This window comes from Sturnus vulgaris, chromosome 18, assembly GCF_052056855.1.
Source record: "Sturnus vulgaris isolate bStuVul1 chromosome 18, bStuVul1.hap1, whole genome shotgun sequence".
In the NCBI taxonomy this organism is placed as follows: domain Eukaryota; kingdom Metazoa; phylum Chordata; class Aves; order Passeriformes; family Sturnidae; genus Sturnus; species Sturnus vulgaris.
This window is the reverse complement of record NC_142260.1, coordinates 6,045,669-6,064,309: the sequence shown is the minus strand read 5'-3', so window position 1 is coordinate 6,064,309 and position 18,641 is coordinate 6,045,669. Positions and strand designations below refer to the sequence as shown.

The window sequence follows — 18,641 nt, the reverse complement described above, 5'->3', positions numbered from 1 at the left end:
AAACCCGTTCCCCTTTGCCCTGTCACTCCAGGTCTTTGTCCAGGGTCCCTCTCCAGCTTTCATGGAGGCCCTTTAGGTACTGGAAGGTGCTCTAAGGTCTCCCCAAATACCTCATGGCATGAATTAATAGATGAATGAACACTGTGAAGAGTTTTAGAACACACAAAGGAAAAACCAGGAGTGGAAAGTGGCACGTTCCTCCAGAGGTACCTGAATATAGATTCAAACATTCACAATCCAGGAAAACATTGAACAGCAATAGAAATGAGGACCCCAGAAGTATTTTACTAACACTTAGATCCATGCTATCTAAAAAGAAAAAAAAAAGTTCAGTGCTGACTTGAGCACAATATGAAATACCTGTAAAACTACCAGTTACATTTAAAAAGGATTCTTAAATTTACTTTTGTTACCCCACCTAAACTGCCAATTTATTTACTAAACCTAAAGCAAACCCTAAATCATTCAGAACTTAGATCAGATTCTCTTGGTGTGTTGATTATCAGGCAGCTAAGCATATGACCTTCTGACTAAAAGATTTTGCCTCTGCTTAAGTCATAAGTAAAAGCAAAGGGATGTAAGACTAAGATGCTTGTGGATTATTGGATGCACCTTATTAAATGAGAATCCCTTCATATAATAGAAAAAAATCTCATATTAATTCACTTAGTGAGGAACTGGGAACAAAGAACTTCAGCCACAGCTAAACATTTACCTGTTTTCCTTTCCCAAAATCCGGCAACAGTCCCTCCAACAGAGCACACATTTATCTGTATCATCACAGATAAATGGTATTTCAAACTTGGCCTGAATTTTAAATTCTTTGCATAAATTTTGAGAAATTAAACGACAGAAAAAAAATAAAACCAGCATGAGAACACTGGAATAACTTGCACAGCAACTTTCAGTTGGGTTTTTTTAAATTCTACTGGCTGGAACACCACTTGTTTTTCTCTCTGTAATGCAGTCACAGCAAAGAAATTGTGGCCAAAGGTACCCTCCATGAAACTATTTAGCCAGCAAAATCCCACAAAAATGTTGAAGGAATCCTACAGAGAAGTTATAAAGAGATTGTCAGCATAGAGACAGAAAAAGGTCCAAACCAGGTACATGTTTGTGTTGGATGTGCCAAGGTTTCACTACAAGCTGAGTCCACAGGTTGAACGAGGCTGGTTTTACCTGTCCAGGTGAAGCCCTAACCGAGCATGAAAGTCAGATCTGAGACAGAAGATGGCAGAGCTTCAGTATTCCAGTGATTTCAGGAAGTGTTGGGCATCTGGATGCACTGAAGTGACACCTGCCTGGCCCACACCTGTGCTCACCCAGAGCAGTGAGGTGCTGTCTGTGGCAGCAGGAGCTCCACTCAGTTCTCTCCTGCTGCTCAGTGAACGTTCCCCCAGTCCAGCAGTGCTGCCAAACATCGCCAGCTCCTTTGCTTTTCATTTCACATTGATTCCATGATTCTGTGATTCACACCTCTTGGGAGGAGTGAGGAGAGCCACTGGCTTCAGCCCCATTTTCAAATGCACATCATGAGGAGCTGCAGCGCTGCTGGCAGCCCCAGCAACACACCCTGTGCTGAAATAGCTGCCTGAAGCAAAGAAACTCCCTTTGGCCTGCTACAAACACGTTTGTGCCCAGGGCAGGAGCAGCAATCCCTCAATTCCCTGCCTGGTTCCCTCCTCACTCCAGACCCCTCTGCCACCTCAGCTGTTCCCAGAGCTGAGGCCCCAAACCCCGGCCCTGCAGCACTCAGGGGCTGAAAGCACAGCACTGCCCTGGATCTTGACTTCTCCCACAGAAAGCAAGAATTCAGCTCAGAACCACTCCCTAAAAATGAGTGAAATTGCCAAGAGTTGCCAATGTTTGTTGTGTAGAGTCCCATGCCCTTGAGCTGATTCCACTGCATTAGAACACAGAGATCCTTGGAGGAAACTTCCCAAGAACAGCCTCCAGCCATGAGGGTTATCTGTCCTTGGAAACACACAGCACTGACAGCCCTGCAGTAAGTTCTTAGTTCCACTAAAATCTTCTTGTACTGATCCTTGACAAAACTTTTGTGGAAGTTTCTTATCCCTCACAAGTAATAGTGTGGTGATGCTCACAAATCCTCGTGTTTTGGAAGCACTCCAGCAACTCAGTGCAGTTCTGACACCTGTCAGGGACAACACAATCTGGTTTTGTGTCTGCAGATGTTTCACCTAACGACTGTTGTAGGGATCAGACTCGATATTTGTTTTTCTACCTTGTGCCACTGTGGAAAATGCACCAGGGAAAGCTGAGCACATGAAGAATCCAATACCTGGACTTGCAAAAAAAAAGACAAATCTGAAAATGAGTCAATAATGGAAAATTTGAGCTGGAACCACAATATACCAGTCTATCTTATAAAACCTACAAATTCTGGCTGTCAAAAGAAAGAACTGACTACACCAGTGCTGGTCAAAAAATTACTGCTCAAATCTTGGCAAAAACAGTCCCATGTAGCACTTGAGAACAAGAGGCAGTTAAATTGTTTATTAATGACAACAGAAACAAAATAAAAATGATAAAGCAAACAGATAGTTTTTTAAATATAAATTTTCTAGTCATCTGCTGTTCTGCCAGCCTCCTTTTTTTTTTTTCCTCCCTTTTATTCTTTATTCAGTTACAAAAATCCATCCAGGGCTCAGGAAAACATGATACACAACATAAATTTGTCACTTATGACAACAGCAAACATCATGTAACGGGAAAAAACCCTCAAAACATATTTACAAATCCATACTCTGTAGTCATTGAGAAATTCCTTAGTTAACGAGTGGCAGATTATGCAGGGACACTACATTCCCAGAGGCACTCTCCAGTCAGTCACTTAGCATAAAATCCAGCTGACAACAGATTGTCTAAAAATAAGGCCAGTTTTACTCCTAATTTACACAATTTGATGACCAGATTTTTTTGCTGTCACTATGTTAATTAAAAAAAAAAAAAAGTGTAACAGCACCTAATCTCACCCCAATGGGATATTCAAACCAAACTGCAAGTTTCATTCCTAGCAGCAGTTATCCAGAGCAGAAGGATAACAGGATACACCCTTTGTATAAAACCAAATCCGCACACCATATTTGCAGTATGATCATAAGTAGGCAACACTTTACAAATGTAAGATATGAGTACCTTGGACTATCAAGCTGTTTCACACTTCAGAAAAAAGTGAACAAAGCCCAAACACCTTCCTCCCCCTCCCCATGTTTTCCTCCCTCTTCCCCCACTTCCAAACCAGGAAAATATGTTATACTCTAATGATTATGAGAACTGGCACCAACATTCATGCTAGTTGCCCTGATGTGCAACAGAGTTCATTTACAACAGTCAGAAATACTCCTATGCACTAGCCCCAAAGAGTTCAGCTTCTGCAAACAGTTTGTTTGGGAAAAAATCCCATTAGTGTGACATGGGCAGCATCCAGAGGGTGCAGCAATGTCCAATACTCTGTGTGGATCTCAGGAGTCATCAGTGCCTGCAGAATCTTGATCTTCATCCACTGCAGATTCATTACGATTTGTTGCCTAATAGAAAACACACACACTTTCAATTAAAATCTTCCCTTCCAGTAAATTGTAAGAAAGCACTAACAATTGCCTAGAAAAATCTGGGCTGCATTATCACACCCATTAGCTGAAGCAAATTTCATTTGTGATCTATGTCCTAAAACCAAGGTTCATTTGCAACAGAGGTCATTTTGCCAAACTACTTGACCTTTCACTTGCTAAGGATCCATTGAGTTTCAATATTCCATACCTACAACTATGTAAAGCCACAGTTCAATAGCTCAGCTGTACCCATTTTCTTGGTGGTTTAGGTTGTCTTTTTCTAAAGTAACTTAAAAACAAAAGGGTCATTACTACTTTTAAAATAGGGGAGGAGCAACAGAGAAAGCAAGTTATTTTTCCAAACAGCTGAAGGGAAGTAAGTCAGATAGGAAGGCAATTACAACTCCCAAAAATGTGAGCAGAAGTTAAGAGATTTGGTTTTCTGTTAGAAGCACGACATCTGCTGGCACCTACTGTTAGAGCCACTGGGAACGAGTGTCTGAAATCTTGGGATAAACCTGCCATAGTGTGCAAGCAGCTGCCTGCTCCTGAGGAAAGCTCACAGCTCCTCAGTGCTTGCACAAAAACTGGGAATAAAATAAATCAAGAGCTCTTCTCTAAATGGGTCAAAGAAAAGGGAAAAATGGTATCATTAACCCACAATCTCCAAACTAAAACTACATTATAATTAACAGCAAGTGAAGTATCTTGGTGATTTGCAAAGTCATTAAGTGACTGTATGAAATGCACTTTCAGCAAGAACTAATGCACATCACAGACTCTACAGTTTTTAAATTGCCATTAACTGGAGCATGTCTGAATAGAGCAGATACATTATTATGACTAAATTTAATGAGTGTGCTCCCACCAAGGAGGGAGCTCTGAAACCCAAGCAGCTCATGCAATGCCATGTCTGCAGGCACCAGTGAGGAGCTCTAAATCATGGGGCATGTTTTGTATGGAATCAGCAATATGAATATACTATTAAGCACTGCAGTTTTTGTCATTTTTATAATTGTGGAGTTTGTTTTAGCCAACTGCACCTCTGCTTACCGTTCATGCTGTAGACACCTTGAAGGTTGGACACACCATATGAAACCTAGGGATTGTGACATTAAAGAATCTGTCCTTGTTGGAGAGGCAGTGGAAGGTGTAGTAGCCCTCCATGTATCCAGAGGTTGTGGTAAACGTGGTACAGCTGGTGTACTCGTAGACTTTCCCTGGGCTGATAACTGGGAACTCTCCTGTGGGTAAAACATTACACCACAATAGTAAGGACTGATGGAGAACTACTATTTAGCAGTTGCTAAAGGACTTGCACTCCACATCGGACTCAGGCAGACCAATTTGTATTTCAGTAGATGCATAAATTGATGCTCAGCAATTATTGATACTAAAAAATACTGGAGAGTGGTTAAGCAGCAGGATGCTTCAGATACCCCTTACAAAACAACTTGAAAGCCAAGACAGACAGACACATCTCTTTTTCTCTGATTTTGATACAAACCCCATAACCCAACAAACAGGAAATAACAATCTTAACAACAAGAACATTAAATAATCTCTCCAGTAATTTTTCACTTACCAACTACTCCAGGACCTTGGACTTCTTCCACATCACCTTTGGCATTTGTTATTCTCCAGTATCGACTCTCCAGTTGACAGATATTCTCAGGAAGGGCATCTTTGGACATTTCAATTCTACAAGCCAAAGAACATACTTAATACATTGCTTTCAAGAAATGCTTTAGTGCCCTTGGGATCACCAAGCAGAGTGGGAAAAGAAGACACCCACTAAAGTGACCCAGATCAGCTGGCAGGATCCATCTCCATGCTTCCCTGTCTTTTACCCTTTTCTAAATCACAAGAGCTGCTTGTCACTTCTCCCCCTCACTCATCACTGTATTTTAGCAATTACCAATCTGACTGGTACTTTGTGTACCTGACCAAGTAATAGTTAGGAATATTTTATTAAAAAGCACAGCATGTTGTGCACCACCTGTTCATTTCAGAACATTTCTGAATGCTGTGCATAAATCTGCTTTGAACATTCCACAGGTCTATCCTGCATTGTAAGAATTAATTCAGTTATTTTTACCTGATTCTGTAAGTGAAGAAATAATGTGGTGGATGTACAGAGCTGAGTTCAGGTAGAAAAGAGGTGGACACAGACACAGTGATATCTTCTGTGGTAGCAACACAGTCTTTGTCATGCACATACCTGTAGAGAGGAGAGCATTAACTCTGCAGACAGCTCTGCACATTCAATACAGAAAACTAAACACATCAAGTGGTTAATTATTATTAATAATTAATATTAATAAAAGCACTTGTTTAAATAGGGATGTGTCATATTTAAAAAAAACAACCTAGAAACTCTAGCAGCAAATTTATTTACAGATCCAAGGACTTGGTTCTACAGCATCCCAGTTTGACAGAATGAAGGTTCTTGATGGTATTTAGAAGAAATTGCAAGTGCATGAAGATTCAAACATCAGAACAAGTCCTGCTTATTTACATATTCAAGAGACAAATTAGCTGCAGCAAAAACACACTCATGGCACACAGAATAAATATCATGTTGTTTGCTAAACTTCAGATCACTTATAATGCAAAATTCTGGTCCCATTAATGCTAAGTTACAAGCTCTGAAGATCCTGGTTAAAAAAAGATAAAGTTGCTTTAAGCATTCTGGTTTACATGTTTATTTTCAGTAGTTTCATGGGCTTTCTCTTCTCCCCACCACCAGCTTTTGTATCAGATACAAAACTACTTGGGGAGAGGCGAGCATGCATAGAAGCAGCACCAAAACCTGGCACTGAGGTTACAAATCCCAGTCACAATACCTGAAAATCTGGTCTCTGATGATAGGATAACCTCCAGTGACAACTTTGTTTACATAGGATGTAAACCATTCCAAGTAAGATGTACCTAGATGCCAAGGAAGAAAAGCATTCCTAAAGATGGACAAATTTACCACTAAGCACATTACACTGAATACTTAAAGGAAAAAGTTTAAAACTTTGATTACTTTTATAAAAAACTCTCAGGCTTACTGAGATGAGTCAGTCAATATTCCAGATCATTGTACCAGCAAGAATAATTTGGAGACACCAATTGAAAACTAAAGAGTTCAGGATGCATCCTCCAGAAATGACACAACCAACCAAGAATCTCTTAGCTAAGTATTTAACATTATAATCAGGGTCTTCAATGGTGTCTCATCACTTGGATTCCGTATTGAAAGCTTACAAGGAACACTGCAGAATTTCCTCTCCTTTAAAAGAGGGATAAATCAGAGACACACTCTGCACTCCTCTACAACCTCAGAAGACTAAGGCTGTATGTCATGATGGGATTTTATACACTTGCAGCCATTGTCTGAGAACAGCTTTTCATACACCCACAGCCATTATTTTGGAACAGCCTGATTGCTAAGCAGACACTCAAGCTGTCACATTTAATTCTCAAAGAAGAGAGTTTCACATACCAGCTCTCTGCACTGGAATTTCTCAGCCATAAATCTTCCAAGCATTGCAATATAGAGTTCAATAGAAAAGTAGAGAGTTCAACTGTTTGTCAATATTAGTGATTCAAAACTGGATTGAAGCTGAGCTACCAAGAAATTATTATCCCTGCCTTCCCTGATGTGTTATCAAGTACTCCCACTCCTGTTAGATTAAGTGTACTTACCACTTCTTCCTTGGAGCATGAGCTGTGTGCGCTGTCCTTTGATCTTTTGGAATTCTAAGGGACTCTTAGTTTATTGCCCTCCTTTCTACCACTAATCCACAAAATGCAGACCTCGTATAAAGTAGCTCTGAATGGAGGAAGTCGATCTATTTACCTGCGACCTTCAAAATGCCAAGAGAAATGCTGTGTATGGAACTTCCCCTCCACCCCATGGTAAACCAAGATTAAGCCAAGTGGAATACTTCTAAATATGTTGGATAATCCCACAATGACTATTTTATTTTGAATATTTAATCTAAAGTGTTACCTGTAATGAACATAACAATAGCAGATGGATTGCGAGCCATTTGGTCCTGAAAGGGAAAGAAGTTTAAAGATGTATTAGAGAGCATTGGACTTTCAAGATTAAAATTTAAATAACACAGGGAACACTTCCCCTACATTCTCTAAACCTGAAGCCTGGCTGCTTGACATCATTTTAGTCCTAGTCAGATCCTCAGACATGTAAAATTTACATGCTTGTCCCCATGAGTGCTCCCATGACCACTGAATTTACAGCTTCAACTTCCCGCTAAGGCTCCTGCACTACCAGTCAGCACAGAAGTACACTGGGAAATAGAAACAAATCTTCCTTACTGGACACTGGTAGAAGATCTCGTATTTATTCCGTCCCTCCACACTCTCCAGGGCCATGTACTGACTGAGGCCAGTGTGGATGCAGAAGGTCAGGGGCAGGCACTGCTTGAGCCCCAGCCTCTGCTGGAAGCCGCCGGCCGCCGTGTCGATGTCCAGCAGGTCTTCGGAGCGGTAGTGGTTCGACAGGGCCATGCTTCCCATCAGGCTGGGAGCAACAGAAACAGGCAACATCAACAGGAGCCATCACTCACACGGCAAAGCTGGCTTGTCACCTTCTGGAAACTGCTTCTTTCAGTGCTCTACATGCATACTACACTGAGGTGAAATCCAAGCTGAATATCCATATGCTGAACTAGGTTATTAGCTCACACCATCCTAGCTTTGTGGAAGCATCAGCCAAACCTGAGTGTACAGTCCACACCCACACTGCCAGCTGGGAACACCAGGGAAAGGCAAATGAGATGTAAATTCCTGCAGATGCTGAGCTCCCACTGGTGTTATGAAAGCAGTGACTCAGGTGCAAGCTGCCATATGTCAGCATGCTAAAAGCTGATCCCATCCTGGGCAACAGGTTCCATTCCTCTTTCTCCCTAGAAAGTCGGGCCTGGAATTATCACGTTCTACAGAAGCAGTGCCAACATCCCAACACAGAAACCTGAAGCATCTGACAAGGACGAGTCCCACATTGCTTCTGATCTAACACAAACTTCCACTGCCCACACCTGATCTTCCCAGCATCCATCCCCCACCTTCCCTGGCAGACTTTCTCCGAGATGGAAGACTTCCCCAGAGCCTTGTGTCTGCTCCTGCAGCCCCTCCATAGCCACATCATTACAGTAGAGGCTTCCTGGGAGTGAAACAGTGGGAAGAGAGGACGCACACAACCTGCAGGGCACCATTTGAAATCTACAGAACTAGGGCACCTATCTCTTCTCTAAAAAATTTTAAAGTCTCTCCTGGAAAACAGAACTAGAAATCACCCTTATGGTTTCATAAAACAGTTTCCTTTTTCCCTTCTGCACATAAAACACTTGAATTGGAGAAAGCTGCACCTTCTTTATGACTGAAGGTTTTGGCAGAGCAATATGAGTGCATTCCTTCCTACAGACATTGCAAAGATTTGCTGTAGTTTTCCATCTTTTATTTATGTTTGCAGCACTTCATCAGGTGCTTCAAACACCTAACTTTTCTACAGTGGAAATACCAGAAACTTTGGTCATCATCCTTTTACCTTAATGCAAAAGGGAGTTTTTCACTGCAGAAATTGCATAAAATAGTAAAATCTTCTAATGAGAAAACTTATTTGCAGAACTGGAAATTTGATTCTACGTTAATATAACTAACTGGTTTTAAGTCATTCCTTAACCATTTTAAAGAATAAAAGAATTTTTAAAGAATGAAGCCTGAAAAGTGCTAGGAGCTAATTTACTTCTGTAATACAAAGCCAAACTTCAGGGGAGCAACTTGCCGGGCTATGATTAAAAGTTTAACAGCTGGAAGTTTAGAGTTGTTGCAAAAAACTGACAAGGGTTCTCACTAGGAAAAGGGGAAGTGTAAGAGTAATTTGAGCAATTAGAAAACCACGCTGGGCTTCCAATTACTTCCAAGATTAGAAGACAGCCAATTCTGGAAGCTTCATTTAAGTGGTGACTCAGTCACAATACATTTAAATGCCTCATTTATGCTGTTCAGGGACATTTCACCCTTTAATAAGTGAAGTGGCTAAGAAGTACAAAAGGAATTAATATTTGGTAAGTAGCTTTCAGCCCTTACCCTGGAACAACCAACTTCTGTCCATTATGGATACGGAATGAACACCGATAATCATCAGGGAGTTTGCAGTGGATTTGTGCTTCCACAGCATCCAGATCTTCCTCCCTCACACTCTCTGCAAAAGAAAGGATAGTTCAGGTATTTCAAACACAAAGCATGGAATCTGCAAATGCCCTCATCCAACCAAGGTGGACTCAAGTCAGTATCTGGAGGCTTTACTGTATGCTGGGTGGTACACAATGAGTATCACATAAATTTGAAAGGAAAATGATGACTATAATTGATTATTTAATACAGCACCAATCTCAGTCCAGTGCAACCTCAACAGGCCTGAAAGCAGCAAATAAAGTGGAATGAACCTTTCCCCCACAACACTGCCAATAACCGAGTCCCAGTTACAGCTCTCAGGCAGTATTGATTTTACTCTTTCATCACCCTAAGGGTTGCTTCTTTCAGTTTCCAGTTCAATCAGTGACACAGAAACGCCGGCTGCAGCCCTCATTCACCTAGAATCTGAAGCAATAAATGGGTTGTAAAACGGGGATTTTCTAATCAACAATACAAAGGGGTGGAGAAGAACTATTCTTATATTTCCACCCACACTTCCAGTAAAAATCAACGGGGTGGCCTCTGTGGTCCGTTCCATTCCATTTTTTCAAAACCCTTTTCATACTCATTATCTGTTTCATTAACAGGACATAAATTAACAATTCATTGAAACAATATCCCTTACAATTGGTATGAAAAAGGCCTAAATTTTATCTAAAACCTGCCATCATTATGCAAGAGTGGAAATTGGTAATTTGAAATTTGTTTTTGTCTTTCTGTACATAAATAAAAGCTTCACATTCCATCTTGAAAAATACTAAGCAAAACGTAAGAATCCAGCACTATCCAAGCAAACTAAGAAAATGCAAGATTTAAACAGGAAAGAGATAATCTGTCTCTTAATATTGTCTCGTAAGAGACCATTTGTCTCTTATTTTCACAGATCAGGTTAAATTATACATCATGGTTTCAAAGTCAACTCCATACAGAAAACTGAAATGCAACTGGAAATGTATAAGCTTTTCTGTCTCCTATACCAGAAAAGCCCAAACTCACTGTAGCTGTGACTTATGACCTAGAACACTGGAAGTAATTCAAGTATTAAAATACAAACTGAAACTGAAAATAGAATCTTGGAGAGAAGTAAAAAAAAGGAAAAAATTCTAGCACTGGACCACTGTAAGACCTACAGAAAAAAAATAATACCCAACAAGATCCTTTTTGTTTGGCTTCAGATTAAAGCCTCTGCTTCTTTGTGACAGTGTTTTAATGAGGTCTTATGAAAACCTCACCAATAAAATCCCTCCAGCAGGTCCTCGAAGCAATGGAATTACTACATATAAAATAACAAACAACAGGTCATAGCAACCTAAAAGTGTGATAAAGACAGAGTGGTCACTAGAGAAAAATCACCTCGATTTTAGAGAATCTGTGGATCAACAGGAACTGGGCAAGGACTCTGCCTGTGTTTGCAAGGGAGAGCACATCTACCTGACTTTCAGGACTCTGCTAATTAAGGCACACACCTTTCATGAAAGCAGCATGAGGCTTAATGACAGGCAGGGCTGGGTGAGCCAACCCACTGACAGCTGTGCCAGGGTACCTTTCAAAGAGCCGATCATGCGGGGACACCACTGCCCCAGGTACTGCTCCAGGTCATCCCAAGCTTTTTTCAGCGTGGCATAGTAGTTGATGTATCTCCCTAAGTCAGAGTAGGTGCTGATGAAGATGGCTCTCCAGCCCTGGTTCCTCCTGGCTTTCTCCTCCCTAAGGGAACATGAAGCAAATGTGTTCAAATGGCAGCTTGAAGAGTCTTCTAAATCCAATGAGTTGGTATTTGCTATTTGGCAGGAACTTTTTTTTTTTTATTTTGGCATAACATTAACCCAGGAACACTCTGTGCCATGTGAAGCTACACAAACTCAATTAATTACAGCATCTATTCAACAGAAAGTTGGAACAGAATTAGGAAACATTTGGGGTACTTAGGGGAAAATTTAGAAACAATACTCCTTTACACAGAGTGCCTTCTGAACAGAGCTCTGTCTGGTGGTGAAAAGCTAATTCACATCCTTCATTACTCAGCTTTTCTCAGCTATGGAGAAGCTGAGAGTATGAGCTGGATGTAAGATGGACTGAAAATCAGCTGAACAGCATCTCTTAGAAATTCATTTTCATAGGAAAAAACGCTTAAAACAATCCCACTTACTCTGAAATGAGCCAGTATTTTTTGCAGTGTCTTTTCCACAGTGGGTCATGGCTTGATAGCTGATTTAATCTTCGATTCAAATAGCAGCAACTATAAATATAAAATCATTAAATGTGATTGCAGCAAAACAAACAGGGAGAAATGCCGTATCACACATCACACTTTCATGAAATAAATGCAGAGTTTGAAAATGATTTAGCTGTCCTTTGAGAGCCGTGCTTACAATGGTTAAAGCTCATCATCACAGTTGACTAGGTCATGAACTACTTTCCACACACTTAAGAAACTGGCAGCAATTAAGTACTTTTGTAAAGCAGGTCACCCTGCAGACCCACATCAGAGTAAACAGTGCCTGAAAGATTCCAGCATGACTCCACTCCACCAGTGGAAAGCATTCCAGTAGCACAGGCTACTGTGATTTCAATCCCTTTTTATCTGGATGGTCAGGCTCTGCCTTATCTTTTCCACAGTAAGCTACAGAAACCAAACAGCTTGAGTATTACAAACTTACTTTCCACTTTAAATTGTTTAAAAAACAAACTTTGAAGAAAGTCTCCAAAAGACACCATCAGTTTAGATGTGGCAACATCACTTCCTCTGGTAGCTCGTTCTACAGTGCCAAGTCTGTGTTTCAAAGGTTGTGATTAACATCTAAATACCCCAAATGAGGGTACCAAAGAAGGTTCCAGTTACTGCTCTTTGGGGTTTTATAAACTGTTTAAACTAGAATTGTATTAGTATCTCAAAATCAACCTCAACAAAATGATTATCCTGTGTTCCCTGACATTACCCTTTCCATTCACATCCCCACAAACACATCCACTTCACACCTAGACATCTGGCTGTGCAAAAATTTCATTATATGGGGATTTTTTTATATTTTTGGGGGGTGGGGAACTGAAATAACCCAAAGTCAAAAAGCCTTTGTGGAAATCTATTGCATTGGTGTTTATCAATCAAGCCTGTAATTTCTGGAAAGGAGTAAGTCACCACAGCATCACAGGAACATGTGGCTTCACATGTGATAAAAGTGCAATTAAAGCCATTCTCACTAATTACACAAACAAAGGAAAAGTTGGCACATGATCAAATATCTAACGGCCACCATAACAACTGTAACCTATGTTATAGTTTTTGCTTATGCTTAATATCTTTTTTTGCTGACATCCTAACAGAATTCTCCCTGACATCCTTATCATTCTTGACTAATATTTATTAGGGGTAATAAAAAAAACAAAAGCCCGACATTTCTGATAATATTGTTTTCTTCTTATGCCTATTCCTCCCTCTTTGATTAAATACTGTGGTTTCAATCACTGCCAAACCTTGCACTTGACTGCTGAGGTTTTACCCAAAACCACACTTGCATCTTCACTGTAGGACTCACAACCTTTCAGCCACTGAGCCCAAAAAGCACCTGCTATTTCAATTCAAGTCTTTTACCTTGAAAAGTCACCCTATTTCGTTTCATTTGGTTCTCCTCAAACAGTGGAATACATTCACTAGCAACAAGACCACCCTTTGTTTGCCCGTAGAAACACAAGCTTCGGGGAAATACTGATTTCACAAATTTACTTACTGCTTCATTTAGGTACAAACACATAATGGGGGAGAGAAAAACAGATTCACTGAATGGTTTGGATTGGAAAGGACCTTAAAGATCAACCAGTTCTCCTGCCATAGGCAGGGACACCTTCCACTAGACCGGGCTGCTCCAAACCCCGTCCAGCCTGGCCTTGGTCACTTCCAGGCGTGGGGCAGCCACAGCTTCTCTGGGCAGCCTGTGCCAGGGCCTCAGCACCTTCCCAGTAAAAGAGAACATTTCATTTTGTTAGAAAGACGAAGGCAAAAGGGGGGAAAGCCCGCTGCTGCTGGAAGGGAAGGGTGCTCAGGCCGTGTCCTCCCCTCAGCGCCTCCTCCGGAGCCAGGCAAACCCTTTCCCCGCACAGCCCGGGGAGCTCCGCTCGCCGCGCCCCTGCCGTTCCCCCGGGCCGCCCGTGCTGTCCCCCCGGGCCGCCCGTACCTCACCAGATCCCGGTAGTCGAGGAAGCTGAGGATGAGCAGGAGCGGGTCGGTGGGCAGCAGCTCCAGGCTGAGGGCTGCCGAAAGCTCCATGTCCGGGGGCGCCGCCATCTTGCGAGACGTCCCCAGGACGCGCCGCCCATCGCGCCTCCCTCCGCGCCGCCGGAGCAGCGCCTGCCGGGGGCGGCGGGGCCGCGGCGGCCTCGGAGCTGCGCAATCTGCCCTCGGAGCTACCGAGAACTCCCGAATCTGCCCTCGGAGCTGCACTGTCTGCCCTCGGAGCTGCCGAGAACTCCCGAATCTGCCCTCGGAGCTGCCGAGAAGTCCCGAATCTGCCCTCGGTGCTGCCGAGAAGTCCCGAATCTGCCCTCGGAGCTCCCGAATCTGCCCTCGGAGCTGCGGGGAGGTCCCAGATCTGCCCCCGGAGCCGCACAGTCTGCCCTCGGAGCTGCCGAGTGTGGCCTCGGAACTCCCAAATCTGCCCTCGGAGCTGCTGAGAATTCCCAAATCTGCCCTGGGAGCTACACAGTCTGCCCTCGGAACTGCCCAGTCTGCCCTCGGAGCTGCCGAGTGTGGCCTCGGAACTCCCAAATCAGCCCTCGGAACTCCGGAAACAGCTCTCAGAACGCTGAAATCAGCCCTCAGAATTCAGCCCTCGGAATTCCCAAATCAGCCCACAGAACTCGGCCCTGAAAACTCTGAATTCAGCCCTGAGAACTCCCAAATCAGCCCCTCAGAACTCTGAACCACAACTCAGCCCCCAGTACTCTGAGCTCCAAACGCGACTGTCAGAACTCAGTCCTTAGAACTGAAAGCTCAGCTCTCAGAATTTGGCCATCAGAGCCCTTGGTCTCTTGAAATTCAGTTTATGTGCCACGGGGTTTTGGTCAGGGAATGGTCTGCTCTACACAAGAAAAGCTTCTTAGTGGTCTAAATGGACAATAATAAGTGGGCAAAACTGAGACTGAGAAAATAAACTTACTGAGTTGAATATCATCAAAATAAAAAGAAGTGTTTCATCTTCAGAATCACATTTTATAGGAAAAGAAACACTCAATGTGTGACAGCTGCACAAACAATAGATGCTATTCACCTTCAGTGAGTCAAATATTCTTATATGAAAGAACGAATTATTTCTTCTGTATGATTTTACACTAGAAATTCTTCTCTTTTCACTTGTCTTCTTCTTCAGGTATCAGTAGGATTTTAATGAAACAATTCATTATCCTAGCAACAGCACTCAAATAAGAACTAGAAAGGAACAAGGGGATGGTTTTATGTCTGCACTATTGCTAGCTGTTGAGATTTTTGTCCTTCATAATTTCTGTAATCGTAAAGTTCCCTGTAAAGAAGAAAACACAATGGCAAAAGTAAGTTTAAAATGCTAATAAAAAGATATTACTTGTGTTTGTCCTTGGGTTTGTGGCTGGAGAGTTTTGTTTCTAGCACTTGCCTAGATCCAAGCTGGTAACTCAAGGGCTTAGTGGTGAAGATGGAAGTGGAGGAGCTACAGGAGTTAGTTATAAACATTGATTATCACCTCTGGTCAGGCTAGAGGCTCCTCAAGTGCAGAAATGGCTGGCATTTTACTTTCCTAATGGATACCCTAAAAATTATTAAAAAACAAAAACATAGTAAAACAAAAATACTTGATGCTGACACTGAAGAAAAAAATAAAAAGCAGACAACCAACCAAAGCGAACAGAACCAAAAGCAAACATAAATCCATTTAAAGTTGTAATATTTCAATGTTTTACCCACAGCAGCTTTTGTATCCTCCATCAAATAACTGACAGCTGCAGAAACTGTGACACCAGTAAGTACTTTTCCTAGCTCAGCCTAGACATAAAGATTCTTTTTCACTCTAATAATGGAGCTTAATTTTTCTTCCATTATCACTGGCCATGCAGCCCAAATGGCCAAATAGATCAAAGGTACTCATCAGGCTGAAAACTGCTCAGATTGCTCCACGCATCCCGTGTTTAATCTGTGAGAGGTGATGAGGCTTTTAGCATCCTTCATTTATTTTTACTTCTTGAAACTCTAATGAAATGACACACTGGGGATCTTCACCACTGGGCACTGAGTGTCTGGAAATTCAGCTAATGTGCTAAGGTTTTGGGGAATGGTCTGCTCTTCACAAGATGAGCTTTTTACTGCTCTAAATGGACAATAGTACATGAGACTGAGGGGAAGAGGCAGCTTGGGGAATTGGTAGCAAGAAAGAAGCTGAGGTCTAGAAAATTTGTGTTGCTATTATTCTGTTCTTATTGGGTCTGCTCTTTGCTGTAGCAAAGATGCAATAAGGTCAGAGCTTCACAGGAATAACCAGGCAGTGACCTTGCCTTGGAAATCTGATCTTGTAAAATTAACCAGAACACAAGGAGTGACCGTAATAAAGAGCACAGAAGGAGCAGGGTAGGAAAATTCAAAAGGGGAGCTGTATGATCCTGCAGTGACTCTGGTGAATCATACAAACATTCAGACAGTTCAGCAGTCCTTTGAACAGTGGGGGATTTACATATGAACTGAGAACAAATTGCATCTTCAGGCTTCACAAGAGTGAATCTCAGATGAGATGTGAGAGATGACAGGGAGGGAGCGGAGCCAGAACTTCAGGGAAATGCCTACGTGAGTAAACTAAGTATTGCACAGGAGCTTGTTGGACATTTTAGTAATAAATGGGATATCTGACAAAATACATCTTTGAACTGCCTCCTGACACAATGAAACAACAGCTGAAAAAATCCCTGCCTTGTTACCAGGTAGACCCAGGATAAACCAACAAAACCTCTCCCTAACCTCACAGGGTGGTGAATTAGCCTTGGCAGCTCCACAGTCAAATGAAGTCCAAGAATCTCCAAGAATCAACAAATGGACTTCATCTGGTGCATACAAAGCACCTAGAGTCTGCTCCCAGCTTTCATCCTTCTGGACCATCTCCCACGTGGATGCTTTTGCCTGCATCAGTTGCCTGAGGTTATCAAAAAGCCATGTCCAGTTCTCCCTGCTCTGCATCGAGGCGGCTTCAGGCTTGTCTTTCTTTATTAGCAAATCTTTTTGTCTCAGATTTTTAGCTCCAAAACGGGTCTGAAATATTTATGTATGTTTGGAGAGCTTGGAATCCCACTTGGAGAGCAATATTGATAGACTGCTCTTTCTTCCTCAGATCAAAGATTCCATGTTGACACAAACTGATGTAGCCAAGTTTTATTCTTTCACAGCTTTGCTTAGCTCCAAGTTGGTTTTCAATTCATATCGTCCTCTCACATAAATCAAACAGAAAGTACTACTACAAATGGAAACATTACCTTACCTGGGAAAGTATAAAAAACAAAGTTTATTTACTTTAGAGAGCATGGACGGCATAGAAAGGCATAATTCTTGCCTCAGGATTATTTCTAATTTCACACAATTCCAGTGGTTTCACTGCATGTCGTTCCCAGTGTCATGACATGGTCCATGGCCTAAAGGATGTGTGAAGGACCCTGCTGAAAGGGGCTGCAGGAATATTTCATGACCCTGCTTGCTTTGTGTGGGAGCTCAGGAGATCTTCCTTTACCTGAGGAACATAGAGAATAATGAGACATCCCTGGAGAAAACTGCTATTGAGTCTTTCCTGACCTGAAAAAAACCCTACATGTGCATGATCGAGATAGCAGCTCACTTTTCAGCTGCACACACTGTGCTTAGGTCATTAGCCGAGATTGTTAACGAGGCAGGCAGTCGGTCAGGGCTGCAGCCGTGGGGCTTTTTGGCTACCAGCTCCTCGAGCCAGAGCGCATTCATCAGAGCGTGCAACAACAAATGACTGAAGTGCTGAGCTGGATTTGGAGAGGTAGCACACACATAAAAGCCTCCAGAAGCCCTTTGCAATTCCCTTAGTCATCCATTCCCACTGAAAGCCTCTCTTTGGGAGTTTCCAGGAGGCCTGGTGCGACCTTTGGTCGTCCTTTTGGTCAGAGCTCTTATCTGTGTAGTGCAGACCCGTCCTCTTTCTGCTTGCACTCCTCCAGAGCGGTTTTCACGGGATAAACAAGCTGTATTTGCTGATGCACACTTCCTTATCAGCTGGACAGCACGCTTCTCCTGCGTGGTGGGTCACACTGGCTGCTGGGCCAGCTCCAGGAATTCCAGGGCAGCTTCATCACGGCTCGCTAGGCGCTCTCTCACAGCCATGGGCTGCAAAAAAATCACAGCCGCCCTTATCTTAGAGCCCACCAGGAGTTTCCCGGTGTTGCAAAGCACCTTTAGGTTGATAATTGCAGGTGTTGGATCTTTTTAATAGAGATAGAAACATGATAAGCCCTGGTTTGGGGAGCTGTCACCATGCCAGACTGAAGACTACTTATTGAAGGAGAATTTCCCTTTCACTGTGTTTCTTTAAAATATGAGTAAATAAGTAAAGCATTATCTCAAAATCAGCTCACAGCTGAGGCAAGATGCAAGATTCATCTGAGGAAAGAAGAAAACCAAAATCCTATGAATTTTTACCAACCAACCCAACCCAAGAAGTTACAGCCCCAAAGAGGAAACATCTCAGGACTCACATGAAACACAGCTGGTGCAGAGCTGCTGTACTACAGGAGTTATTTCTCTTGGGTCATGGCTTTAAAAAGTTATTTCTCTCTCAACACTGCAAATCAACAGCTTTCCATTACCCTGGTCCCTTCCTGTTACAGCAT

General features: G+C 42.4%; 1 protein-coding gene across 1 annotated transcript; it reads right to left on the bottom strand.

Moving 5' to 3' along the window:
- Nucleotides 1–2,502: 2,502 nt before the first annotated feature.
- FBXO3 (F-box protein 3) lies at nt 2,503–14,534 on the bottom strand. The gene is made up of 11 exons (XM_014878872.2): nt 13,958–14,534; nt 11,935–12,024; nt 11,329–11,492; nt 9,678–9,792; nt 7,905–8,109; nt 7,576–7,621; nt 6,422–6,506; nt 5,674–5,796; nt 5,161–5,276; nt 4,629–4,819; nt 2,503–3,551 (listed from the first exon to the last, which is right to left on the bottom strand). The coding sequence occupies exons 1-10, from the start codon at nt 14,065–14,067 to the stop codon at nt 4,632–4,634; spliced, it is 1,242 nt and encodes a 413-aa protein (XP_014734358.1). The 5' UTR covers nt 14,068–14,534; the 3' UTR covers nt 2,503–3,551; nt 4,629–4,631.
- Between the last annotated feature and the right edge of the window lie 4,107 nt (nt 14,535–18,641).

What these genes read in the sequence shown, in the direction of transcription:
- FBXO3 (XM_014878872.2), bottom strand. Translation starts at nt 14,067, where the DNA reads ATGGCGGCGCCCCCGGACATGGAGCTTTCGGCAGCCCTCAGCCTGGAG. An exon ending in TATTGTTATGTTCATTACAG is followed by an intron (nt 6,507 to 7,575) that starts GTAACACTTTAG and finishes CTTGGCATCTAG; the next exon opens with GTACATCTTACTTGGAATGG. An exon ending in ATCAGAGACCAGATTTTCAG is followed by an intron (nt 5,797 to 6,421) that starts GTATTGTGACTG and finishes TCCTCTCTACAG; the next exon opens with GTATGTGCATGACAAAGACT.